General features: G+C 40.9%; 1 protein-coding gene across 2 annotated transcripts; it reads left to right on the top strand.

Moving 5' to 3' along the window:
• The first annotated feature begins 1,787 nt into the window (after positions 1 to 1,787).
• On the top strand, positions 1,788 to 27,046 carry SERBP1 (SERPINE1 mRNA binding protein 1). Of its 2 annotated transcripts, none has more exons than XM_083621175.1 (10): positions 1,788 to 3,564; positions 12,213 to 12,366; positions 14,194 to 14,340; positions 14,454 to 14,549; positions 15,309 to 15,383; positions 17,162 to 17,339; positions 19,505 to 19,552; positions 21,008 to 21,181; positions 22,091 to 22,129; positions 24,114 to 27,046. In XM_083621175.1, the coding sequence occupies exons 1-10, from the start codon at positions 3,150 to 3,152 to the stop codon at positions 24,168 to 24,170; spliced, it is 1,383 nt and encodes a 460-aa protein (XP_083477301.1). In that variant the 5' UTR covers positions 1,788 to 3,149; the 3' UTR covers positions 24,171 to 27,046. The 2 variants fall into 2 exon arrangements, with proteins under 2 accessions (XP_083477301.1, XP_083477302.1); XM_083621176.1 differs by having other exon boundaries at positions 14,478 to 14,549.
• The last annotated feature ends 317 nt before the right edge of the window (positions 27,047 to 27,363 follow it).

The raw sequence follows: 27,363 nt of genomic DNA on the forward strand, positions 1-27,363 counted from the left end.
TGAATGACAACTTTACATTTTCAGAGTTCTACATGGGGCCATTCATCTTGCTTGCTCACCACACCAATTCAAGTCAGCCCTGAATGTGAATTGCAGGCTTCAGAATGTCCCATCTTTCCGTTGATGGACTTTGGCTCTGAAGAGTGAATACCATTGTGCAGAGTAAGCCAAAATACTTGGTGTGTGTGTATTGCTATTGGACTCAGTCGCTCAACAATACCTCGGGGCTCAAAGAAATGGACTGAAAATGCAGAACTTTCTAGATAAATTTATTACAGTGCTTAAGAGTCCTATCCAATAAATGTCTATTCAGAAATATGCCCCAGAGGCAAACAAGCACCAGGGTGCAGTTTAGGTGGCTAAAGTGGGAAAAGTTACAAAATGAAATCTTAAATATAAGTGATGCTAATATGGTTGCTTTCCTTGACTGCTGCAGTTTAAGCCAAAGGCCAGTGACGGGTAACCAAAACTAAGCATTCTTTATTTCTTTTCCTCTTTCCTTTCTAGCTTGGAGAGAATTAGATTTAAGAATAAAGTCTTGCTTTGTTCCATTAGTTGCTTTCTAAATTTTAGATCACATTGGTTTAGGTCACAAGACTGGAAAATGTGTATCCATTGCGTCTGGATTGTGTGTTTGTGTGTGTTTTACAAAGAAAGCGACAGATACCATTATACAAAACAAGGGAGTGGCATTTTATTCGATTATTAGTTCTCCCCCTGCTTGTGAGCTGAAGATATACCTGCAAAACTTACAAATGTGCAACTGGCTTTGCATATGTCTCTGGAATTCCTTTTAAAAAACATGTACGTTATAATATCTAATTATACAGTTAAATAATTGGAACCAACATCTCCAGCTCTGCTCTGTACAAGCTTGTCAGACAAGGCTTAAAAAAATGAGAAAACTCGATCTGACTTACTCCTACAAATTGGAAAGGAGGATTTTGCAAGAGTTTCCTGTCAGATTCCCCCCTCTGACCAAGCTCTGCTTTAGGTATGAATGGAGGAAACATTATGTTGTATAGCTACAAACACGCCTATTGTTTAGCCTTTGCTTACATTTTGGGTGCATGATTAATCCCATACTAGCAACCACACTTCTCTGACTGCCATACCTGTAATTATGCACCTGCTTGCCTTCATTATATTTTTTGAAAGCGAACACCAAAAAATTGTGTAAATCTGCTCTTAAAATTTATTTTTTGAAGAAGAGTGACTAATTTTTTTTCTACAGCTGAGGGTTTTTGCACGAGAGCATCAACTTAGAATCTCATTTTTATTATGTATTTTGTTTCTTGTATTGTAATTTTATGTTGCGAACCGCCCTGAGATTTATGAATGTAGAGCAGTATACAAATTTAATAAAGAAATAAAGAAGTGAGTGTTTCTTGTTACCCTGCTCCTGTCTACAGCCTAAAGCTCTCTTGAACAACGTCAGGTGAGGTGGGGGGGGGGCTACTGAGGAAGAAGATTTGCCTAAAACTTTGGGACTCCCTGCCTGTGGGCATCAGGCAGGCACCTTCCCTGTACTCTTTTTGCCTCCTGCTAAAATGGACTTGCTGATCAGAAGGTCGGCGGTTCAAATCCCCGTGACGGGGTGAGCTCCCGTTGCTCAGTCCCAGCTCCTGCCAACCTAGCAGTTCGAAAGCACGTCAAAGTGCAAGTAGATAAATAGGTACCACTCTGGTGGGGAAGGTAAACGGTGTTTCCGTGCACTGCTCTGGTTCGCCAGAAGCAGCTTAGTCATGGTGGCCACGTGACCTGGAAAAACTGTGGACAAACGGCTCCCTTGGCCAGTAAAGCGAGATAAGCACCGCAACTCCAGACTTGTTCGCGACTGGACTTAACTGTCAGGGGTTCTTTATCTTTACCTTTTTTAACATGTACATGTGGCTTCCCGTTCCTCCTTTCCTAATGTGGGAAGATCATGTGGAACAAAACTTTAATAATTAGTTCATTATATATCTAGATGAATCTGATGCAGCAACCTTCTTTTGCCATGGTCAATTTGTTGCTTCCACAAATACTTAGACGTGCATGATCTCTAATAGAAGGGCAGCATTGTTTAAGAGACACAGTGATTGTATGTAAGCCCCTCTGGCAGCCTTTGGGGCTGATGAGGGTGGATACAAATGTTCTAAAGAAACAAATAATTTGTTTGCCCAATGGGATATTAAGGCTAACCTCGTCTGCCTTTTTCTTTCATGCTTATGGGTGACCTGATTATGTGTAAACGTGGAATCAAAGCATGGTTGTTAATTCTAGAACAGTTTAATACTGATTTCAGATCCTGTGACAAGCATCATGTTGAATACAGAAGAGACCACAATTTTACTACCATTTTTTTTTAGTTCGTAGCTTGATTTTCTTTCTTTCCAGGAACCTGAAGGCTGTCATTTGTAGTTACAATCCTATTAATGCGTATTTGGAAGTAAGATTTTATAGGATTGCAGCCTTGATCGAATTCTGCACAGAAACTAGCAAGAGAAACTGGCAATCTGCACACTGCCTTCTTCACTTGCACAAACATTTACTGTACTGCATGCACATTACAGCGGACGGTATCGATACCGTCTATATCTATATGGGTGTTACATATATCCACAAAAACAAAATAGCTGAAGCTATCAAAAAATAATCCCCCCTCACTAGTCTTTTGAGTTAGCAGAAAAGAGCCTTATTGACCTTTCAGGTTTTCAGCCTGATTTGTAGAGAAGAGCACCCCACATTTTGCTTTTTGTTTAAAAACACTGTCGCTTCCTTCTAAGAAAGAGGGGAACTGCCTGCCGCTCTCTTTCCCGCTCCCCTCCCAAGAGGGTAGTCGGAGGCTGGGGGAGGCGGGAACCCATTGGGATGTTCGCCTCTGCCTCCTTGTATTTCGTTGCCGCGGTGCCTGCCGGGAATTGTGGTCCCGCTCCTCGAGGCGTGCCGATTACTCTGGCAGTCGGAGGGCCCGGCCTCCACTTCCCGAGACCCTTTGCGGGCGCCCGCGGCCTCCTGCCGCCTGTTTCCCGGATGTCGTTCTCGCCGGAAGAGAAGCGAGTTTCTTAGGGGGCCGGCCATCTTGTGTGGGCAGCAAGCGAGCGCGGAGGGGGTGGGCCAGGGGCCTGGGCAGCATCGGAGGAGGATCCCACCGAGAGGGGCCCATCATGCCCGGACACCTGCAGGAAGGCTTCGGTTGCGTCGTCACCAACCGCTTTGACCAGCTCTTGGACGACGAATCCGACCCCTTCGAGGTGATCCAGGCGGCCGAGAGCCGCAAGAAAGAGAGCGGCGGCGGAGGGGGAGGCGGCGGCGGCGGAGGGGGCCATCAGGGCGGCCGCGGCGGTGGCGGCGGGCAGGCGGCCCAGGCCAACTCCTCCTCAAGCAGCGGGTCGGGCCAGCCCGGCTCCGGCGGCGGGAGCGGCAGCGCGGCCAAGCAGCTGCGCAGGGAGTCTCAGAAGGAGCGCAAAAACCCTCTGCCGCCCTTCGCCTCCTCCTCCTCTGGGCCTGGCGGCGCCGGCGACCGAAGAGAGGATGGCGGCGGTGGCGGGCAGCCTGGCTCCGCGCCCCTCAGGAAGGAAGGTAAGTGGAGGGAGGGGTGCCTCCTTTTAGGGGGGGAGCCAGGGCCTCCCTCCCCAGAAACCAGGGCAGCGTCTCCCTTGCGCGGGCGGAGGCAGCCTCCCCCCCCTTCACCCAGCGAGTCCGGCCCGCAGTAAGAGCCCCCGGCCCGCCTTAGACGCAGCACGTGGTGCTAGAGCAGGATCCCCCCCCCCGTCCCTTCCTAGATAGATTTCCTAGAAAGGACACGATCCCTTTCCTCCATGCTTTATTAGGGCGGCCTGGGGTGCTGTGCTCGCGTTGCCTTGCGTGCAGGCAAGGGTCGACCACCTCGTGTCGCCCAGGCGCCGTGTGAACGCGCGCCTCATGGGAGGGGGGAAACGGGGAGAGGCGGCTCGCTGGGCCCCTGCACTTCTTCTGAGGGAGGGAAGCAAGGAAGGTGAGGGTTGCTGGGCAGGTGTGTGTCAGGATACTTAGGCCTTGCGCGGGAAGGGGGGCAAGTTAGTGGCGGGCCTCCAGTGTTTGTAATGGTGGCGTTTCTTTGAGGGCGAAAAAGCCTGCGAGCGGAGAGTGCTTTTTGCGAGGAGAGGGGCTTCAGGTTTGCCAAGCTGCAAGCGCGCAGGCAGCAGCGTCCTGGATTGCCGCTGCTAATGAAGTTTAGCCCATTTGCACCTGGCCACGTGCGTGGCCCGCGTGTTGCTTGGCTCCAGCTATCTGCTGCTGCCGCCTACTAGGGGCTGAGGGAAGAGACAAAATGGAGTGAGCCCCTGATGTGCTTTAAGTTGGGCCTTGCAGGCTAACGTGAGAAAGGCACTTTTTGAATATAGGTCTTAAGTTTTAATTGCAGGCATGCCGCCCAATGCTAGGTATGCTTATTAGGACGTAAGCTTCACTTCAGTAGGTGTTATTTCCAATTGAGAACGACTAGAATTTGCCATGGAGGTCTCTATTTAGTTCAGTGTTTGCACAGCTTTTCTGATGTGGATATCAAATGAGTTGTATATGTTCTGAGATGAAATTTTAAGAACTGTGCACTGCTGTGTGAAGCTCTCACCCCTTTGTAACTTGCGTAGTATGCAGAACACACCAATTTTTTGTTTTAAAGTTGGAACCTAAGAAAGTATTGATATTTTTCTGTCACTGTACTAATTAAGGAACCCACATGTTTAATGTGATTAAGATTACAGTTACCGCGGAAGAAGTCCTACTGAATTCAGTGGGACTTATTTCTGAGTAGGCACATAAAGGTTTGGGCTGTAAATGTCTAAATTTTCTGAACATTTGGTAAATGGTACCCAGCTTCATGGTGATAATTGGGTTTATATCTCTGAACCTGAATAATACAAAAAGAACCATGTGTTGCACTGTTTTCCCATGTACTTTCATTAGGAGGGAGAACCATGGGCCTGTAACTTGATGATAAAAATTAACTGTCAAGTTATAATTGAGTTGTGACATATACAACATTCTAAAGTACGTAAAGTGAACAATTAAGAGTTGGTTACAGATGAAGTAAACACTTAAAAAAAACCTTTTGTGTATTGGACTTAATGCAGTAACATTTTTCTTAAGACTGGACTGCTAGTGTGCATTTTCCAGATTACTTGCTACAAATGAATAGCTACTTAGTGTGATTAATTCACTGCTTTATGCTTACAAATAATTTGCAAAAAGCATGAAGTGTGTTCTTCTTTCAAAAATTGCTTTAGTACTTAAGCATTCTCTTGATCATGGGAACGCTGCTGTATCCCAACAGCAAATGTGCTGAGATTTGTGAATAGCACAGACTTCTGACATCTGTTAATTGACCGTGTACTAATGTCATAACTACTGTCCAAAGTATTTGAGAACCTGATAAATAAGGCACTTCATTTATTATTTATATGCTATGAAATAAGCATTTGAGATGTAATCAGTAACTGCTAGTCCTTGTGTCATATGCATCTTTTTAAACTGCTTGTTGGCCCAATTATGGAGGGTCTTAATTTCTCTTCCCACCACCAGCCTGCAGTTGTACTGTACTCTTGTGGTGACTCCCTTTCAGCAGGGAGGGAAAATTGAAGAATCTTGTAGATTTCAGCTAGACTATCAAGTTACCAGGTTGAGCCAAAAAACGAGGGGGAAAGGGGGCTTGTGAATATTGGAGTAGTGGCAGCAGTAACATGTGGCTTAGTTAGGTGTTGGTGGGAGGGTTGGCTTTTTGACAATTAACGAATAAATAAAACCGGCTATTGTAGAATGGCAACAGCAAATGAACTGAAATTGATGTTAAATTATTATAGTGAAATATTGGCACAATGAATTAAGAAAAAACTTAGCTGTGTTCAGTGGATTAACCAATAAATAAGTGTGTTTAGGTTGGTGATAATGGTCTGAGGGCACATGAGGTACCTGGATGACTGTCTGTGCACGTGTATGATGCCTTGGGCTTCACAGTGGAAGAAAGGCAGGATGTAAATGCAAGAATATATATATATATATATATATATATATATATATATATATATATATATATAATTTGAAACACTTCTAAAGCAGTTCTGAAACTGCACACTTCTGAAAGTAAAGTGTAAAATTTTGAAATTCAAAATTATTGTGGCTTTTAGATTTTTGTGCTTATAAGTAAAGGTTTTTTTGTATACAAGTAGCTTCAAATGGTAAGTAAGGCTGTTTCTCAGGAAGGGAGATGATTTTGTAATTAACACATTAAAAACCAAGATTTGGAATATGTAAGTTTACACCCTGTGTTAATACGGATACAGTGTCTTGTGTGACTGTCAGCGGCACATATAAAATAGAGTGGCAGAATCTGAAAACTTAATGCCAATACATCACCAGTGCCTGTAGGAAATAACGAGATGCATATTCCCATGCACTGAATGGAAGAACCTCTTTCATTCACAGAAGGGACTGAGATCCACTGGAGCCTCCAAACACCCCTTCCCACAGCCTCCCTCATGGTTCCAGAGGATCTTGCAGCCCTCTGGAGCAGCTTTTCAGGGAGCTACAGAGGGAACCTCTACAGTAGAGGTTCAGCAGGAACCATCCCTCCCTTCTTTCAGATGTCTTTTGAAAACTATTGTTTAGATCAGGGGTCACCAAACTTAGGCCCGCGGACTGGATAAGGCCTGAGGGACTCATTTATCTGGCCTGCGGCAATGCCTGCTGCCGCCGCCCGCTCTTACCTGCGCTGTGCGGCTGCCCACTTCCGGGTCGGAGGAGCAGCGGAAATAGCTTGTGCGCAAGCATTATTTCCAGTGCACATCCGGGTTGGAGGAAGCCCATGCTCATGCGCACAAGCTATTTCTGGTGCTCCTCCGACCTGGAAGTAGGGTGTGCGCACACGTATGGGGATGCGCTCCTCTGCCCGCTGTGCGATTGGTACTGGAGACACCAGCTCGAGGTATGGAAAGTTTGCTGACCCCTGGTTTAGATAGACCTCTGCTATCTTAATTTTCTGTTTTTAAGCAATTAGTATTTATTGATGTCCTAGTGACATTTTTGGGGATGCTTTTTGCTAATTTTATTTTTATAAGTTGTATACTACTTTGATACATTTTTATGAAAGTTTGGAAGATAAATTAATAAGGAGGAATGTTGCCTTTCCCCTCCTTCCTCTAGCAGAGGAGCATCTTGTGTGTAGAGTTCAATTCCCAAGCACTCCGGATTCAACCCTTTGAGTCAGTCATGCTTGAACACATTTTTACATGAACTTTGAGTGTGGAATGTTTAGCTTTAGTTAAGGAAACTCAGGTGACTTGTTTTTTGTGAGATACAGACTTACTTTTTTTTTGACATTACAGTGGTACCTCGGGTTACAGAGGCTTCAGGTTACAGACTCCGCTAACCCAGAAATAGTACCTTGGGTTAAGAACTTTGCTTCAGGATGAGAACAGAAATTGGGCAGCTGCAGCAGGAGGCCCCATTAGCTAAAGTGGTACCTCAGGTTAAGAACAGTTTCAGGTTAAGAACGGACCTCCAGAACGACTTAAGTTCTTAACCCGAGGTACCACTGTAGCTCTTATATCATTGTCCATTTCCAACCTGGCTGGGGTATGTGTGCTCTGCTCATTGCAAGAAATAAAATATTTCAAATTTTAAGGCACTTAAATCCGTTTCAGGCCCATGGTTTTAAGTAAGTTTCATATATTAATGGGCACATATTTCTGTAATGATTCCTTCACAAATATCTTTGTGGAGTTCTCAGGAAGTCTTGTGGCAAATTTCCTTTCCAGGGCCAGTCCTGCTTACCCTCTTGAGAGAGTTATGGTGTGTGCCATCAACAATCTATGCCATTAGGTTTTTACAGTGCTCTTTTTCCTAAGGCATGCCACGTCCTCCCATTTTCATGCTAATTTTTTGTTATAGCAATTAAAGATGTGTTTTTTTGGGGGGGAACCCATCTGCATATTATCACTCCTCTTCACATATGAGTATCAAACTTCCAAAGAGATGAACAATCTGTTCATGTTGATAACTCATTTTACCTTGGGCATTGATACAGTATAATGGGAGGGGGGTTGTTGTTGTTGCTTTAAAAAAACCCCTGTATTTATTAAGTGCACATATTGCCTGGTTGGCTTATAACCCATGTAAAAGACAATCTGTAATAAATGAAATAACCAAAAAACTGCAAAAGCTTTAATTGAAACAGGATAAAACAGCCCTGATTTTAAAAACAATTAAACAGTCTCCATAAATGGGAGGCTAAGTACAAATGCTGAAAATGGAAAAAAATATTAGTGCAGTTGATACAAACATTAAATCAGTATTAAGAAGACAACAATGGCCTGCTGGATCAGACCTATTGCCCATCTAGTCCAGCATAGATTTCCACTGTTAGCAAAGGGTCCCTGCTTGGCATAACATGAGAATTTCTCCTTCCTCAACACAAAATAATATGTTTGTGTCTCATTTTGAACAAGAGGACTGTTGGGGCCAGTGGCAATGGTAATTTATGGATCGCTTGTTATACTGTCACTTGAAGGGGGAAACTTAATTTAAAAAAAAAACGTGCAGTAAACTTCCTTTGAAGAATGGTGGAACATAAGGGTTGTATACAGATTATAATTTTTCAGAAATTTTGAAGCCATTCTGCAAAACTGGTATTGACAGAAGAAGAGTTCATCTCATATGAGTGCTGTGGACAACTATTAGGTAGTGCAAGTAATCCTGCTGACATGCTCTTGCTGCTATACTCTCATCCTGTGCTTTAAGACTATTTTTAAAGTTTGCTTTAAATTTTGGTGATATTTTGGCCTAAAAATAATTTTATTATTTATACCCCGCCCATCTGGCTGGGTTTTCCCAGCCACTTTGGGCGGCTTACAGCACATGTAAAAAATGGTAAAACACCAGACGTTAAAATTTCCCAGTACAGGGCTGCCTTCAGATGTCTTCTAAAAGTCAGTTGTTTATTTCAGTCATTGACCAGTCTTGAGATCAAGGATCTGTTGATATGTGCACAAGTTTGTCCCAAATTATTCAAATTATTAAGTGACAGTTGTGTGTAATTCAGTGTATGTTATACTAGAGGGGAGAGTGTTGTATAACCATCAAACAAGCATTTCAACCGTAAACACAGCTTAAAATCTGCTGCTTCAGTGGCACAAGAGCTCCTTTTAACTGCCTTAAACTAGTTTTAACTAGTCTTGCTACTGCTGTTTTCTCCAGCTTTATATCCCGCACACTAAGGCATTTTACAAAGTATGTAACAGCAGCAAAAGAGCCACAGACTTACACTGTAATCTACAGCTATATACTGCTTTAGGAAAGCATTTCATCTGAATAATTGGTACTACATCTATTTTTTTATTTAAAAATTCAATTATTCAAATACAGCTTTAAGTGCATGTCTAATTTATAGTACTTTGAATTCCACGAATTTACCATTTTAGCCTTAATTTCATGATAGCTAACATTCCTGCCTCTTCTCACAAATCTAAGCTTTCTCACCCTGCTTATTGGAGGTACTTGGAAGCAAAGATCAACTGCAAAGGCCAGTGTGACTGTCAGGACAAAACTCTTGCTTATGTCTCTACCACATTTTAAAGTAGACTCTGTAGAGGAGAAGCTCAGTTCTAGGCCTGCATAGACAAGCCAGGACAAGCTGCCACAGAGTGGCATAGAAGAGAAGAGTTGTCAGGGCAACATGAGCACATTCTAGCATGCAGTGACTTTGGAAGAACATGGATTGGATGAGCTGCCTGGGGATCTTTTCAGAGTTCAGGGGTTAGGAAGAGAGCATGTTTGACCTGCTTGGGAGTTTGAAAGGGAGCAGGGAGAATAGGCAAAGAGGATTTTCCCCATGATTCCTAAACATGTGGAAGGAGTATAATAACAGTGGTAGTTCAGAATTCCCTTTCCTATAATCTGAAGCCACAGCAGGTAGCCTCAATAGTGGACTTGATCATGACATAGATATTAAAAGATCCAGTCACCAGTGGCAACCTCTTGAGTGGACTTGTGATCCATTTCTGTTCAGGGAGAGCAGATTTTATTTCTCCTCTGCTTAAAAGAAGTATTAAATTTGACCATTGGTTTTCATAAACAATACTGCTCTTCTAGCTACCTTTTGGTAGTAGCCTACATTTCTTAACTGTAATGTACAGGAATCTTCTGGAGTGCAGCAAAGTTCATTACAGTTACATGTAATGTTAGGCCATATTTTAGTGCTATATGAATGAGCCTGAAAAGAGTGTTGGGCTCACAAGCTTCCTCTCTCATCGCTGGAAGGAGGACTATGGCATAACTTAATGTTGCTTTAAAAGATGTATTGAAACCAGGAATCCAGGTTTGAAATAATCTCTGAGTAGTTAAATAAGCTATCTTCATAAACCATGGTTGAGCATTACGTGCAAGTTGAGCACAGGAGCACAGAAGCTCAGGTAGAAAGTTGACATACATGTAGTGAAGACATGGGTTTAGCATTCAACAGAGTTCTGGAAGCCACTCCAGAGTATCATTTAATGTTAATTGGTGGGTATAGGCCTTTTGGTTTTGCATATGATATTGGTAATAAAGTAGTGTTTGCAGCAGCCCTTGGTGCCAAGAGGAAAATCCTTTGTGACACATAAATTAATGTAAATTTCATTTTGTATTTGAATGGAAACCTTGGGGATTGATACACAGAGTCTTTAAGCCCGCCTCCCCCAACCAGATGCTCTCCTGATGTTGTGAACTACAGCTTCTTTGTCTCAGCCATTGTGACCAGAAGTGTGGTCTGGGATGATGGGAGTTGTGGGTGCTGTCACAACCACTCCTAAAGAAGGGAATAGAGTGGGCCACAAGGTAGGGCTTATTGCTGCTCTAGCAGCTCTTTCTTTGGAGCTATGGGTCCAACTTTCTTACCCTACCACAGCACAAGCCATCATCCAGAATAAATAACTCAGTACATTTTCATACATAATGAGGAGAGTGATGGTCCTCTCCTTCCCTATGGCTGCTTTCCTTACTCTTGTATAAGGCTGTGGAGTGGTATCATTGATAGATCAGATTGGAAACAGCTTCACCCCTAGTCAATTTCGCCACCAGAGGAGCTTAAAAATAAGAAAATGTTCTTATGGGTTTCCTTAAAACAAAAAGAAGGGGTTTGGCAGTGTATGCTTCTAGGGGCTTAGATTTGACTTTTCCAGAGTACAGGTTGAAGTAGTATTAAAAAGCTGAAAAATTAGTTCGACCAGATGTCATTCTCCATGGTAAGCAGTCATTTTTTTGTTCAAAAGCATAAAATACTATGATAGTAAAATGCTATGAGGCTATAATACTATGATTAAAATACACCCCATGAGGGTCTCATAACAATAGTCTGCATAACAAATACAGACACAAATCATACTAATTGAGTTTTAATTGCATACAAAAAGATCTAAATATTACAGGTTATTGGTAAAACATCAGTTTCAGTAGTCTTTTTCAAGTTTCTCCAAATGAATTATAACTTCTAATTTCTTGAAGGCGGGGATGGGGGATGTCTTACCAGATTTCAGTGCATGATGTGCACTCGTCTTTCCAGGATAGTTATGTGTTGTAATTCTTCGAACTTGATAAATCTTCTATATAGGAAAATTACTTCCTACAAGGTACACACAATTCTCTGCTTTATTATAGTCTATATCATGTTCTGTATGCTATCAAACTATCAAAGCAAAATTATACACACTTCCTAGTTTCCAGCTGTGCTTCAGTGTACAAAACAATCTGTCTGAAATGTTAGAACTCCTGACTGCTCCAAGGAAGGAATAAACTCACCCAATATCTCATATCTATTTATATTAGCTTGGTCAGGGGTAGCCAGTGAGCTGACTTCTGGATGATGTTGGAAAACAAGTCTCATCATCCCTCACAACTGGCTATATTGGTGTTGTATTCCCACCATGCCCCTTACATGGCACAACCTTCATTCACACCTTTAAAGGCACATTGCCACATTTTTTTTGCTGTGTAAATTTCAAATAACATGGTTATTTTTGAAATGAAAACTTCCAGAGGTGTTACTTGGCTATAATTTGGATATCTTTTATTTGTTGTGTGGAGTAGTTTTATGATACTACCTCCAAGCCTTAGAACAACTAGTGTCTTCTACAGGATTCCTCTGCTGTGTGTTCAAGAATAACAGTTGCTTTGTGGAAGTAGCTAAATAACTTACTGATGCGGATTGCTTTCTATTTTAGGGATAAGGCGAATTGGCAGAAGGCCTGATCAACAGCAGCCTCAGGGAGAAGGCAAGCCTATTGAGAGGAGGCAAGAGAGACGGCCTCCTCGTGAACGCAGGTTTGACAAACCTGCTGAAGAAAAGGGTGAAGGAGGAGAATTTTCTGTTGATAAGTAAGAACTGAACATTTTAAGATTGATTGGCAGAGAAAATTGTATGCAGGATGTCCTCTGGTTATAGCAAGATGTTCTCTGATTAGTCTGTTAATGGGTTGTAATTGGGTAGTGTGGTATATTTGTCTTAATGTGGCATGCTTTTGTATTTTAATATGAACCTGTTTTAGGATATTGTGTTCCCCCTAAAGGATCAAAGTTTTGGTATAAGCATTCTCCTGGATCATCTACTGTCACTGGAGGAACAGACAGCCTTGGTTGCTCAAAATGCATTTTATCAGCATTGTTAGAAACTCAGATATGTAAGCTAATTGTCAAATGGCACCTTAAACCTAGGTTATGGTCGCCACAATGGGATGTCTAAACACCATGATTTTTTTTTCAAACAATGAACATTATTATTACTGTTATCACCATCATTTCTATACTACTTTATCTTTTAAAGAAAAGAAATCCAAGCAATTTGCAACACATTAAAACAGCAAACGAAACAACCCAGAATAAAACAAATTAAGCTTCATGGAAAATATTTCAGCTCCTTCTCTATGCTTTCCATGAATTTATTTACCTTCTTAATTTTTTTTAGCTGCCCCATAGCAGAAGTCCTCTAGGAAGCCAGTGCGATATAGTGTTTAGAGTGTCAGACTAGGACCTGGGAGATCAGGGTTCAAATCCCCCTCATTCATGAAACACACTGTGACCTTGGGCCAGTCACAGCCTCTTAACCTACCTCACAGGGTGGTTGTAGGGATTAACTGAGGAGTGGCATGAACCATGTATTGCTTGGAGAAAAGGTGGGAAATAAACGCAGTAACTAAGCTCTTCTGTTTACCTGCTTAAGAAAGAGGTGTCAGTTGCCAACCTAGCATTGAGAGACCTCGGCATGGTACCTGTGCCTCGTGAATTTCTAACACTGTATTTCAGCATATAGCTTAGCCACTCTTATTAACACTTGGGTAGTCTCTCATATGGATTACTGCAATATTGTATATGTATGGCTGCCTTTGAAAATAATATGGAAACTACAACTGGTCCAGAATAGGACGAAGATTACTGGCAAGAACTGATGAATATAATCATACTGCATTTGTGCTTTGCCATCTATACTGATTTCCATTGTGTTTCTGGGGCCAATTCAGAATGTCTGTATAAAGCATAAAAGCCATAAATGACTTGGGGCCAGGGTACCTGAAGAATTGCCTTTTCATACACACACCCCTGCATGAAGCCTAAGATCACCTGGCTTTATACAGAAGTCAAGTCTTCAAGGACTTCACTTGAAAATTAGTATACAATTTATTAAATAAATAAAACAAAATCTTCTCAAGCCTTCTGTGTACCCTGCCAAGTGAGATGGGGTGGGTGGCTTCTTGAGAGAGGACCTTTTTATTGTTGATACCACAGTTATGTGATGCTTTCACCAGAGAGACTTGCCTGACGCCTACTTTATGGTCTTTTCAGTGTCAGGTAAAAATGTTACTTTCCTAGGCTTTTTAAATCAGCTGTACTTAAAATATTCTCTGCTTCTTATTTTATTTCATTGCTTTGTACTGGTTCATGTTTTCATGCTGTATTTTATCTATGGTTATAATTATTACTGTTATCTGTGGTTATAATTAATACTTTTAAATTGACCAGAGAACGTTTGTTGTTGGGCAGTATGTGAATACTGAAATGGAAAAAGATACAAATAACCTTAATAGCTCTTAAGTAGCTGCTGCATAATTTTAGAACTTGATATAATATTAAGAAAGATGATTACTAGCACTGCCAAGGTAGAAGTAGAGTTTCTAGTGTCATTCCTAATTTCACTATATTTTACAATAGACCCATTATTGATCGTCCAATGCGTGGCCGTGGTGGACCAGGTGGAAGAGGGGGCCGTGGTGGCAGAGGACGTGGCATGGGCAGAGGAGATGGTTTTGACTCCCGAGGCAAACGTGAATTTGATAGGCATAGTGGAAGCGACAGATCGTAAGTCTTAAACTCGTTCTTTTTTAAAGTGGATTCATATCAGAATAATACTTTGAAAATTTGCTTTTGAAAATCTGTATTCCAACACTATTATGTTAACTCAGTTTTGTTAGTTCTCTTTCACATTCACATTTCAGTGGTCTAAAGCATGAGGACAAGCGTGGTGGAAGTGGATCGCACAACTGGGGAACTGTCAAAGATGAACTAACGTTAGTATTTTGTATTGAAATACTTGTTCAGAATAAACTAAATTATAGGAAAAGACCATGGGTATTTTAAGTTTGCAAGATCACATAATGAGTGAAAAAATTCAGGAGAGGTAGTGAAAAGGAGCAGGATTTCCCATTTCATTGTCCTGAGTAGCTCTTTACTGTTCCCCAAGAAGAGCAGATTTACAAGAAAAATATTAAAATTTGATTCAAACATTATTGGTGATACCTAATAGTCATAGCCTGCGTACGCCCTTTAAAATAAATGGAGTTAAGGAATGCCAGTCCATTGATTTCAGTAGGTGGTCTCATGAGTATGATTAATGTTTGATATCCCTAATGTATGCATCACCCATTTTTCTGACTTAGTGCAGGATCATTTCCATTTATCAGTGTGTGTGTGTGTGTGTGTGTGTGTGTGTGCGCGCGCGTGCGCGCGCATCCTGCCTGTGTGCTTTCCTGAAGGGGCGTCAGTATAGCAGCAGTATAGCAAATAGCAAGCATTTTTCTAAATTTGGAATTATAATTCTAGATCCCAAATTTGCCTCTGTTGTGTTGGCATAGAAAATCACCCATGCTTTTGTCAGCAATGCAGCTAGGGTTTGATGGTGGGGCAGTGTTTATATTGTGGAGTGAATATTCTTTGACGTTCCACTGTAAGCTTTGGTATAATTTTGAGGTCATTGAATATCAGGTATCAGGTGGGTAGGCAGTGCTCATATGAAGCATCAGATATTTTTAAACTGTCTTTAATTCCAGTGATTTGGATCAATCAAATGTGACAGAGGAAACACCAGAGGGGGAGGAGCATCCACCTGCCGACTCGGAGAATAAGTAAGTATTACATTGCCAGAATCCTTGTTGGATCATTTATGAGGTTGCTAGGCTCCTTTCATGTCAAAAGGAGGTTGTTGGTTGTTTTTTGTATAAAGTTTTTCTTTTAAAAACAGGAAAATCTGTTTACTTATTTAAATTTCCTTTTTTACATGATTGGCAGACTCAGGTTGAGATGCTTAAGTGGAATTTTAGCTTAAAATCCTCATAAATCTAAACTTGTGAAATGGTGAGTCTAGTTGAGAAGCTCTGGTCTTGAATTGGCAGTGATAAAACTGTGAAATCCAACGTTGGTGCTAGCTAAAAAGTAGCTACTTCAAAAACTACAGGATTGTGTGTGTAAATAAGGTTGTAGGATGGAATCCGATGATGTCCATGAATGACAGCAAAGGACCTTCCAGAGCAGGTTTGTGGAACTGCATGATGAAAGGGCGAGGGAGCCCTGTTGTGCATGCAATCCACAAAGTGTTGGATTTCAACCTTCCTATTTGAGCCTTTGTACTTGCACAATGATGCTGAATAACCTATTGGCATTTTGAGCTAGCTAAACATTCCTTTCTTGCATAGTGGCTTGTCATGCATTTGCCACTTCGTTTTGACACGTCACAGAAGTGCTGTGTAAAGTCGTAAAATTGGATGAGAAATGGGGAGTGGAGGTGGTGCTTAGGTGCAGGACTATCATAGACTGATGGGCATTGATGCAGATAACAATACTTACTGACTTGAACTTTTAGAGTGGAAAAGCTCTTTCAGCAGCATAGGAAGCCTACATGCCTTGGTTAAGTGGCTGTTGTGCTGTAGATAACTCAGCACAATCATGCAATGCCATTATTTGGATGTCCTACATGTGAACTTGGCCCATGCATGCACTTTGGGAGCTTTCAGGCAATACTTACTTCGGAAATCAGTCTTTTATTCTTGGTTACTAAGTATAAGCTGGGATTTCATTTAACATTAACTAACTTTAATTGTGAGCCCTTACCAGAGGTCATGAATGAAACAACTTGATTCATTTTTTAAGTCAGGAGGTTCACAGCTGATCATTGATGTAACTTCTTCGGGCAGGTTTCCATTTTGTTTTGCACATAGCAAGCTGCTCATTGTTGTTGCTGGTGAAGTTTTGAAGCCATTTTCCTTTTTTCCCCCCCTCCCAAAATAGATATGGCAATGAAATTGGTATACTGATATATCAGTTAAGTCATAATGCCTCTGGGAGAATCAGCATTTGAAGCTGTTGTGCAAAATCTTGCTTTGGGGGAATGCCTTAGCACTGATGTACGTAAGACATACAGTCTGTGCTTTAACTTGTCTTTCTCCATATGGCAAGCTGTCATGACATGACTGGAGGGGGTGGGAGGCAAACCATGGAAAACTGTTAAGGTATTGTATCTGTTGGGAGAAACAATTGCTTTGTAATTGCTGAAGAAGGACTGGTAAGGAGGAATTAAGCAGAACTGTTCTATCTCTGTGGTCTGCTAAAATACATATAAGGTGACTATCTTTAGCTGCCAGCTATTAGTTATCAACAATGTGTTGCACACTTGGATTAATGCAACTTGTCATGAAGTCAGAGTTTATGTGGTCACGTGATTTCCAATAGCACAGTATTTTGTCTGAATTGAAAATAACATCCATTAAAGTACAGCTTTTTGTGTGAACAATAAATTCTAGAAGTGTGGCCTTCCTGGTTGCTTCCAGCATTCCGATATTGAGACTTCACCATTCTGAGTGTGACAAAGACTATGAAATGAGTTTCCACCATTGTAAACTTATTTCAGAGAGAATGAAGTAGAAGAAGTCAAGGAAGAAGGTCCTAAGGAAATGACTCTGGATGAATGGAAAGCTATTCAAAATAAAGATCGTGCAAAAGTTGAATTCAACATCCGTAAACCAAATGAAGGTGCTGATGGACAATGGAAAAAAGGTTTTGTTCTTCATAAGTCAAAGAGTGAGGAGGTGGGTTTTTCTGGATTATCTTGTCTTCATGGAATCACTGAATTGTAGAGTTGGAAGGAACCACAAAGGTTATCCAGTCCAACCCCCCACAGTGCAGGAATCTTGCCCAACATAGGACTCGAACTCGCAACCCTGAGATTAAGAGTCTCATACTCTACTAACTGTGCTATCTGATGTTTTCATTTTACTCACACCTTTAAGAGTAAGTAGTTTAAGGTATCCTATCAATATTTACATTCTCTATAGCAGATGTTTTGCCTTTACCATGTGCAGAAACCAGTCCTGTTTTAATCACTTTGAAACAAATGTTTCTAGCCTTTGCTAGAAAGGCTAGAAGTTTTCTCTCTTTGAGAGAAAACCATGGAGACACAGCTGCTATCTGGTAAAGTCTCCAACATAGGTCAAGCTTGGTAAAGCTTTCAGTTCTTGGTGTGTGGGCATTCAAGGTCTAGATGAAAATACAGTGGTGCCTCGCAAGACGAAATTAATCCGTTCCGCAAGTCTCTTCGTCTTGCGGTTTTTTCGTCTTGCGAAGCACGGCTATTAACGGCTTAGCGGCTATTAACGGCTTAGCGGCTTTAAGAAAAAGGAAACAAACTCGCAAGAACTCGCAAGACGTTTCGTCTTGCGAAGCAAGCCCATAGGGAAATTCGTCTTGCGGAACGACTCAAAAAACGGAAAACTCTTTCGTCTTGCGTGTTTTTCGTCTTGCGAGGCATTCGTCTTGCGAGGTACCACTGTACGCATTCCAGCTCTGCTGAATTCGGTGGGAGGTTTACCACCGGGATGTTGATTGTGTCCATAATTTATTGAAACCTGAATCCTAGGGCACACTCAAAAATGCAGAATTCATGTGTGGGATACTTCATTCTATTATGGTACCACTTCTGATGAGTAATTCAAGCATGCACCACAGACACCATTTTATAAGTCCACAGTGTCAAGGGAAAAGGTGCTTTTAGTTGACCTAGGCTTGAAGTCCTGTTGTGAGTGGGGTTCTGCTTGTCCAACTCTCAGTACCTGGTGAAATGTATTCAACTGTAGTAGCTTCCTGTCAGAAATTTCAATGTGATTAATTTTATGCTTGTGCAGATGAGGTGATACTTGCAAAATTACTTGGAATTTTAATTCCAGTGGCTTGGAGTTTACACTTATTTTTACCACCAATTCTCTCTGATTTTGGAATATTGGCTAAGGCACATAAATGTGGGAAATAATGGACACCTAACTGAAAAATCCATTGCATATTTACTTGGAGGCAATTCCCACTGTGTTGAGGCTTACTCCTGGTTAAGTTTGCTTGGAATTGCAGCCTTTAAATGTATTTTACAGTTGTTCAGCTCCTTTAAGACTAACTAAAGATTACTACTTTATTCCATGGGTAAGAAACCTCCAATGTTGGGACCTGATTAAGCCTGCCAGTCCTCCATATTTGGCCAATCAACTCCCACTTGCCCTACACTTTGTGTCATACATGATGTCAGGTGTGAGGCTGGTAAAAATCTGGCTTGTAGGTACTGCAGATCAGCTGATTGTCTGGTATTGTGAAGCACTTTGAAAAGTGCTTTGTTAGCTGCATCTGCTGTACAGTTTGATTACACAAACTGGTCAGAAAATGTCATCCGACATCATTCTGGCAATTGACTCAGGTGATTGGCCCCACCCTCTTTTCAAACTTGTTCCATATAGGAGATAACATCAGACCCATTTGCCAGATTCAGTTATTCACCCCATTGTATTCTAATGTGATACATTGTTCAGCTCCCCCCCCCACTAATGGTTTCTCAACACTTAATTGGTGTTGATGTTGCAGAAAACAAAAAAAGCTCATAACCCTTAGGGTCATGTGCAAGCCTGAAATTAATAACAGGCTTCTATGTGCCCCTAAAATATGCTCCGGAGGGTTGGGGGACTCCTGGAACAGATTGGCGGGGTACAGGAGGAGAGGAAAGGGAAATGTTGCATTTGCTGATGTGATGTTGGATTTTGCCCAAATTTTCTAGTTGCATATTAAAATCTGCTTACTGCTTTTGCTCTGTCCACTTGTTTAGTCACTTGTATCCTATTGGGTTCACCTACCTTGAATCATAGAGCGTGTTATTTTAATATGCAAATTCTCATGTACTTTTTTCTCTCCTTGTGTATCGACATACAATTTGCATCAGACAAAGGGGGTGACAGAGATGCAAGGGAGTCAGATGGAATCCAATGAGGTACGAACACTATATGTGGTAATGTTGATGTTGTTCTTAAACAGTTTTAAAGCATTAAATTTTTCTAAGTTGTGTGAGTGAGTGAATATATGAATATATTTCCTGCATGGTGAAGAGCAGTCTGTAAATGCCAACAAATAAAATAAAAGGTAGGACAGGGAACCTGTGGACAGGTTCCTTATATAATAGCTGTCTTACGAAAGGAGCAAGGAATGGAGAGGAAAGGGCTTTGGAGCAGCTGCTCTTTGGCTGCCTGATGGATGGGGCCAGGTTGGTCTGCCTCTTGCCATGAAGTTCTTCCTGGGAATCAGGTGGTGCAGCCTGCCAGTGGCGCTGGATGCTCTCCACAGTGGCAAGAGGCCAGCCTATGCCTCACTTTGTAGGTCTAGGGCAGCACCTTTTTATTACACGTGCCCCAGTCATGGCCATGGGAAACAGGTTCCATGCCTGAGACAGCTGTTGGCTGTGTTGTAAGTGAGGAGCCAACATAAAGGAGAAAGTTCACTGCTTTTACTGTCCAGTCAAGTAAGTTTTGTCTCTCAGTTGATCTCTGTTCTGTGATCTGTATACTAAAGTTCATTGCCTGGCAGTTTGGATGCAGTAATACACTAGCAGGTGTATACAATCTTATTTTAGGGATTAAATTAAAAGATCCAAGCATTCTCCACCTCTGCCATAGGAGGACACTTCAGTAACACAAGCCTAACTGATAAGCAGAAGCTGAGAGCAGCAAGGTCAGTATAGGTCTGGTTGAGGCTAAACTTAGATGTTTGCAGGATATGGGGCGCTCCAGGAGACAGTGACTTTAAAAAGTACATACTGCCTGTCACCTGATGGTTGGCACCCAGAAGCCTGTTCTAGCTTGTAGAAGCCTTTCCAGTTAATAGAGATGCGTTGAATAGGAAATTTTAATTAAGTGGCAGGCAATATTTTGTTTTTGAGGCTTCTGAGCAATTTTCTCTGCATCGCTTCTGAAATTCAAGGTGGTTTGCAGAGGGTGAGGCAGGCTTGGATTTACCTAATATGGCGGCTTCTACTGGATTCCACCATCCCACCTCTGCAATTTTTTCTGCATGTTTTGGATACAATCATATCTCTTATTAGATACTGAATGCTAAAATAGAGATGAATAAGTACCAATACCTGGAATTTGGTAAATATTTACTGTATATTGATATAGTTCCAGCATTCAGCTAAATAAGCAAACAATAAATGAAAGCACACTGTGCCTAGGTGTACATGTGCTACATTCTGCTTTTGCTCTTGGCTGTCCTTCCTGTGGTCAAAAGGGCTGGGGCCATTTGTGGCAGTTTTTGACCATCATTTCATATAGGTGATGTTTGAGTGCTGTAATCCCCCCCTCCCCCACACCCAGTGTTGCATTCTGGGTTGTATCTGGTATTTAGTGAAAATACCTTTTCAGTGGTGGTCCTGACTTTCTTATTTTCATTTTAGTCTCATGCTGAAGACTCTGCAATGGATCATCACTTCCGCAAGCCAGCAAATGATATCACATCTCAGCTGGAAATCAATTTTGGAGATCTTGGTCGTCCTGGGCGTGGTGGCAGAGGTGGAAGAGGAGGACGTGGACGCGGGGGAAGAGCTAATCGTGGAAGCAGAACTGACAAGGTAACAGTTCTTTCTATTTAAATGAAAGAGGTTTTTTGTATACCTATTGATGGTACTTAAAAACAACATGAGCAGGTTTCAGCGACTAAGCTGCTGCCGAGCAAGTTACCATAATATTACGCATAGATCTATCCTCCTAGTCTTTCCCTTTACACCTGTGCCCTAATTAATAGTCCTTTGTAGTGGAGCAAAAATTTAGTTTAAGAGGTGGTACTTATTTTAATATTAGTGGCTTTAATCCATGTGTGCGTGTGCAGAATACATTAGTTTGCCACCATGAGTTTGAAAGTTGACATAGGCTTGAATCCAAATCACCTGTCTGAACAGTAGACACTTCTGCAAGTACTTTGGGTGTTACTTAAGCTTTTCCCCACATGTGCATGACTGAAAACTCTTTCATGGAATCTTTTATCTTTGTGAAATACTAAGGGATATAGCTAGAAGGAAGGGACTGAAACACCCTCTAGACTGAGCAGAAGCGCCCTCATACAAATTTGGATTTAAGACATTGTTTTCTTGACAAAATGTAGACATGCTCATGATGTTACCATGTATATTGCATGTGTTGTCTTTGCACACTTTGGATGCAACTTAATTATGCCTATTTCTCATGCAAAACATGAAGTTCCCAAATATGCTGGGTGGGTACCACAGCTTGCAAACAGCAATTGATACTCCAGTGATTTCTCGATCATAAGCGGGAATATTTTTCTTTATTGGCTTTAATGTGCTTAAAAAGCGAGAGAGAGTAGTCTATTTTCACTATGAATTCAGTTGCTGGATTTCTCTTTTTGAAAGGCTTTTCCAGTAGAACTAATTGAGAATCCAGCATTTCTGTTTTGTGATTTTCCTCATTATGAATGTGCAGATCCACACTAATACTTGTGTCTTGACTGTGTTTCCTTCTAGTTGGTTAAGGAGTTTGATGTGATCCACACACCCAGCCAGGTTGGTGACTTGTTTATAAATCTCTCAGGATGTGTATACAATTGTAGCCTTATTCCTGGTCAGACATTTTTCATTGGTGAAAGTCAGTGTTAAGGATGAATTAAATCATATGTAACGCTTATCAGAATTTCTGGTTAAAGTGTTATTTACATGCATTTTGATACTCTTAATTTGTGTTTGTTGTTTGGTTAAAAACGGCAACCTGCTTTCACATTTTTATTTGCTTGCCCATAGCATTTATAGATGACAGCCATTTTTTGATCCTCCTGGACTTTCCCCCCCAGCTTTGACATGTCTTCGTTTCTGTAATGCTTGCATGTCAGGGCTGTTTGAGGTTGTATTGGGTATAAAATAGAAACACTGTAACTGTAACCATGATGTTATTAAGGTATTGTTTTTTAAAATTTAGACAGATCACAAAACCCACAGTAACAGTTTCCCTCCATTCTGGGAATTGTTCTTGGAATCTAGGCTATTGGGGTTTATTAATGTCATCTAAAATGAAGATACCTGTTTACCATCAGCATACAACATAGCATTTACATATGTAGGTTGACTTAAAAGTAACATCCGGATGAAACTCCTTATGTGGAAGTAGGCAAGACTTCATAATTTACTATAGTTACATGGGTTCTAAGAATCCATTTTTCTGCACACTATCTCCAGAAATAGATTTTATAAATGGAGTGTTGCAGTGTTAGAATGTGAAGCCGATCAAAGCTTGAAAGTCATTGTCAAAGCAAGTGAGCTGTATCATACTGCAAATTTCTCCAAATTCATTTGGGGTTTATATTAAGGTGTTACTGAGCTGAAGACAAAAGATACATGTGTAGAATTAAAGTATACAGCTTCCACATAAACAGGACTTGGCATCCTTTCTATCAGATCAGTGTGTGTGCTGAGAGAGAAGCATAGATTCAATTGTATCATGAGCACAGGTGTAAATATTCTTGCCAGTGATGGATTTTCCATTTAACACCAAATCACCTGCGCTCATGCCTCTTTCTCCTTCTACAACTGAAAAGTTGTGTGTGTGCAGTGTGCACAGGGATGGTCTTGAAGTAAATGATGCAACCACCTTGCTTGAAGCTAAGCAAGTCTGGGTCTGGTCATTGCCTGGCAGGAGACTGACTGGAAATCCTATTTACAGTACGCTGAGTACCATGATGGAAGAGAGGTGTGATACAAATGTACATAATAACTAGAGCACACACTTCAAGTCTGCATTACGTATGGTTCCATACTACTAAACATAACAGAATAGAATTAAAAATCCCAGTTCAAGATTTTCTTGTACTGGACTTGTTTTGAGTGCACATAATTGTCTACAAAATATCTGAAGTAAGCTCAGAGAAGGCACCAAGAAGATCAGGGTCTGGTAGGTTTATATTGGGAGGGGTGTTCCAAAATATTTCAAGGTTCTGTGCCATATAAGGATTTATAGGTCAAAACTAGCACTTTGAATGGGGCCTGGAAACTTATAGGCAGCCAGTGCAGTTGTGCCAAGTTCAGTGTTATATGATCAGTTTGCCATGAGCATATCAGCATTGGGTAGCTACATTCTGCACTAGTAGTAGTTTCCAAACAGTGTTCAAAGGCAGCCCCATGTAAAGTGATCAAATACTGAGGTTAATAGAGCATAGATTATTGTAGCTGGGTTATTCCAGGCCAGATAGGGTCATAGTTGGGCCACCAACCTAAACTGATGGAAGGTACTCCTCACCACCAAGGCCACCTGTGATGGCAGTGGATATCTAGAGCAGGCTGCACACTGCTCAGCCAGACAAGACAACCACCCACTAGCAGTGACTGAGCCTTGTCTAAATTAAGCTTCAGTTGTTGACCCTCATCCAGTTCATCATTACAGCCAGGCCCTGATTCAGTGTATTAATTCAATGTGAACGTTCTGTTACCTTACAGAATGCCGCAAATGAAAATGGTTACGTGGACTCTCCAGATAACGTACATTCTGTTTTTCTTTCAGTCAAGTGCTTCTGCTCCTGATGTTGATGACCCAGAAGCTTTCCCAGCTCTGTCCTAAACTGGATGCCCTAAGCCAACCCTGCCCCTTGTTGGGCCCTCCTCTACAAGGCTTGCATGCTTAAGGATCCTAAAAACAACTTAAGAAATTAAAAAGGGGACTCTCATTCATACCATTCACACCTGAAGACTGAATTTTACCTGTTTTGAAAATGAACTTCTCTTGCTACACAGAAGCAACAATATGGTAGTCAGTTTTGTATTTAGAAATGTAATGGTAGCAGGGATGTTTTCATAATTTTTTTCAGAAATTATGCATTCTTCATGGATACTTTTTTGTATTGCTGCTTGAAAATATGCGTTTCCAAACTTGAAATATAGGTGTGAACAGTGTGTACCAGTTAAAGCTTTCACTTCATTTGTTTTTATTTTTTTAAGTTAGGTTTTTAGATGTTTTTCCCCGAACTACAAACAATTTAACTCTTGCACACTCTTTTAATACTGCTTAGCAGATTGTTTTCAGTCCACAGTCAGCTGGGATATGTACAAAAATAATTTGGAAAATTGTTAGTACTGTGTGGAATACTAACTTCTGAAGTATTTTAAGTTTTTAATACTTAAATTCAAACTTGGAAAAGTCAATTTTCTTCTATCTTTGGTAGTTTGTGTATTCAAAGTCTTTATACAAAATTGATATCAGATACTTGAAAAATAGTCAAAGCACATTGGTTTTTACTCAAATACCTTCTTATGAATCCAGCAGCTCTGTTTGGATAATTGGTCTAAGCCATTTAAAAAAACTCGGTGTTACACCTCTCATATACACCTCTTTTATCTTACTCCCTTTTTTTCTTCAACAAAACTAGTTGTTTGTTTGGTAAACTTTGTTTAAACTTGTTAATATTGTTGCTACCAAAAATACTTTGTAGACTGGAGCAACTTTTTTTTTCAAAACATGGGAGGTTGGGGAGCGGCATCTATTTCTAATACAGTTCGTTTAAACTACATTTGATATTTGTCTGGCAGTGCAGTATATATACACAAAAAATGCACCTATGCTGGATGCATTCAAACACTTTCATTAGATGCAACCCTGGGCCTAAAGAAGAAACCAAAGGGCACTGTGTGCTACTTGGGAGGAGGATTACTTGACTTGTGTAAGTTGGAGAACAAAGAGCATCAAAGTGGGACGGCTGTGGACTCCGTGGGACAGAAACCAAAACCTCTCCACCTAATTGAAATGTGGATTTTTGCTCCTACTGCTTCAGCTCCTGGTCTCTGCTAGCTGACAAGTGAATGTTTTATTTTCAGAGGGCGATTGTAAGAAGTTCTCCTTCCACTGTAGAATTTTCTTAATAGTTTAACTTAATCCCTGTGAACAGGAATGTTACCACTTTCAAAACACAAAAGGACTTGAACAGCAAATAATAAAAAGGACTACTTAGGCTTTTTGTCTGCAACTTTTGTTAGGAGGCTAGAGCAGGAAATAACCCATCTATTTAAGGTTTCAACACTTTGAGGAGTGTGTGTAGCATTCATGGGTTTCTTAGGTAGAAAGCTTAATGGTGATGCCCTATTTTTTTTAAAGCCACATGATGGGCAACAGTATTGGACAGCTGAATATAAACTCAGCGATTGCAGTGTTCAGTTGGCTTGCATTATCTGAATGATTTTGTAATGAACATTTGTTTACATAAGCAAAGGTTACTGTATTTTATCGGACTTCTGGTACACTCAAAATCATCATTGCAGCCAGGAAGAAGAAGAAGAAATAATCACATTTTTAACTGTATGAAATCGATTTTGCCCCTAGGAGGGTGGTTGTTAAAAATGCTAAGCATTCTTTCAAAGTTTTCTTGGTGCTTAGCATGGAAATATCCCATTTTGGAGGTAGTCAAATTTCTTGCGTCAACAGGTACATACGTTTTCAGTAGTTCTTTGTTCCCTGCCCCTCCTCATCTCATAGTTCAGAATATGTTGGAAAATAGTGGATGTTGTCTGTATCCTTAAAGAGCATTTTCATATAACCACTGTGTAAGTATTCTGGTCCCCAAAGACATGCTTACTGAATAGTTTTTTTGCTGTTCTTTATATCCACCCCCCCTTTCCCTTTTCCAGGCTAATAATGACTTTTCCCACCCCAAACCATAGCCCTTTTATACATGTTATTCCTGAAAGCCACACATCCCATGCCATGCCAATTTGATACTTGACACATGCTTTCTTCATCTTATAGCATATATGTAATATAGAACAGGCATAGGAAGGCTTTTTAAAGACGACCCATTTGCTGTTCTTTTAATAGCTGTGTTCTTAATTTGTGTCAAGCTGTGAATTTTTTTCTCTTTAATATTGGTGCGTGTTAAATACAGGTTTATTTTCATGCTCTTTTATAAAAATGTAATGGAAGGTAGGCATTATGAATGCCTCTAATGTCAGGCTTCTTACTTGATTTCCGGCCTACAAGCCCCTAAATCTTTTTCCCACAGGATGGTGCCCTTGTGGATCCATCAGCAGCAGGTTTGGCAAAATACCTACCTGTATATTCTAATTCTAGTATTAGTTATTAACAAATTTGACCTCATTTTCTTCTGCTTGCTTATCCTGCTGTTGCACCACTGCATTTAGAGATGATGCCTCTCTTAAAAAATATGGGTCAGTTGAATATGAATTAATTGACTTATTTTAATGTTTGAGCATGAAAGTTCATCTTGTGTCAACTGACAGGCAGAGAAGTTAACCAAATTAGTAAAAGGGAAAAATAAAAAGAGCACAAGACCTTCTAAGGTAACCCTAAGGATCAAAACTATGTCTGTTGTGAATATACATCGTCTTTCTGTTGGATGGGTACTACATCTAATGGTTGATTACATCTTGCCCGATGAGATTCACTTGCATACCATACCTGTTGACTTAATAAAAGCAGGACTGATGCTTCTCTCTGTCTTGAGTGCTCAGAGTATAGATATGCATTCACCTTCAGCTGAATACTAGTTGGGGTGTGAACTGAAATAAGAAAATAAATTGTAGTAAGGCAGCTGCCTTTTTGCAGGTTTGTGTGATCTTGGAAAACGCACAGATCACTATGGTGACGGTTTATTGCTGCTTTTCAGCAGACATTGGCAGAACATCTATCCTAATTCACAAGGTTTGCGGTGCACTGAAGAGAACTGTTGGCTACCCAGGGTCCTGCACTACTTCTTGACGCAATCCAGTTGAAGCTTTAGAAAAGCCACTAAGGGCTATGTAGATTG

Source organism: Podarcis filfolensis (assembly GCF_964270895.1).
Source record: "Podarcis filfolensis genome assembly, chromosome: 6".
Taxonomy (NCBI): domain Eukaryota; kingdom Metazoa; phylum Chordata; class Lepidosauria; order Squamata; family Lacertidae; genus Podarcis; species Podarcis filfolensis.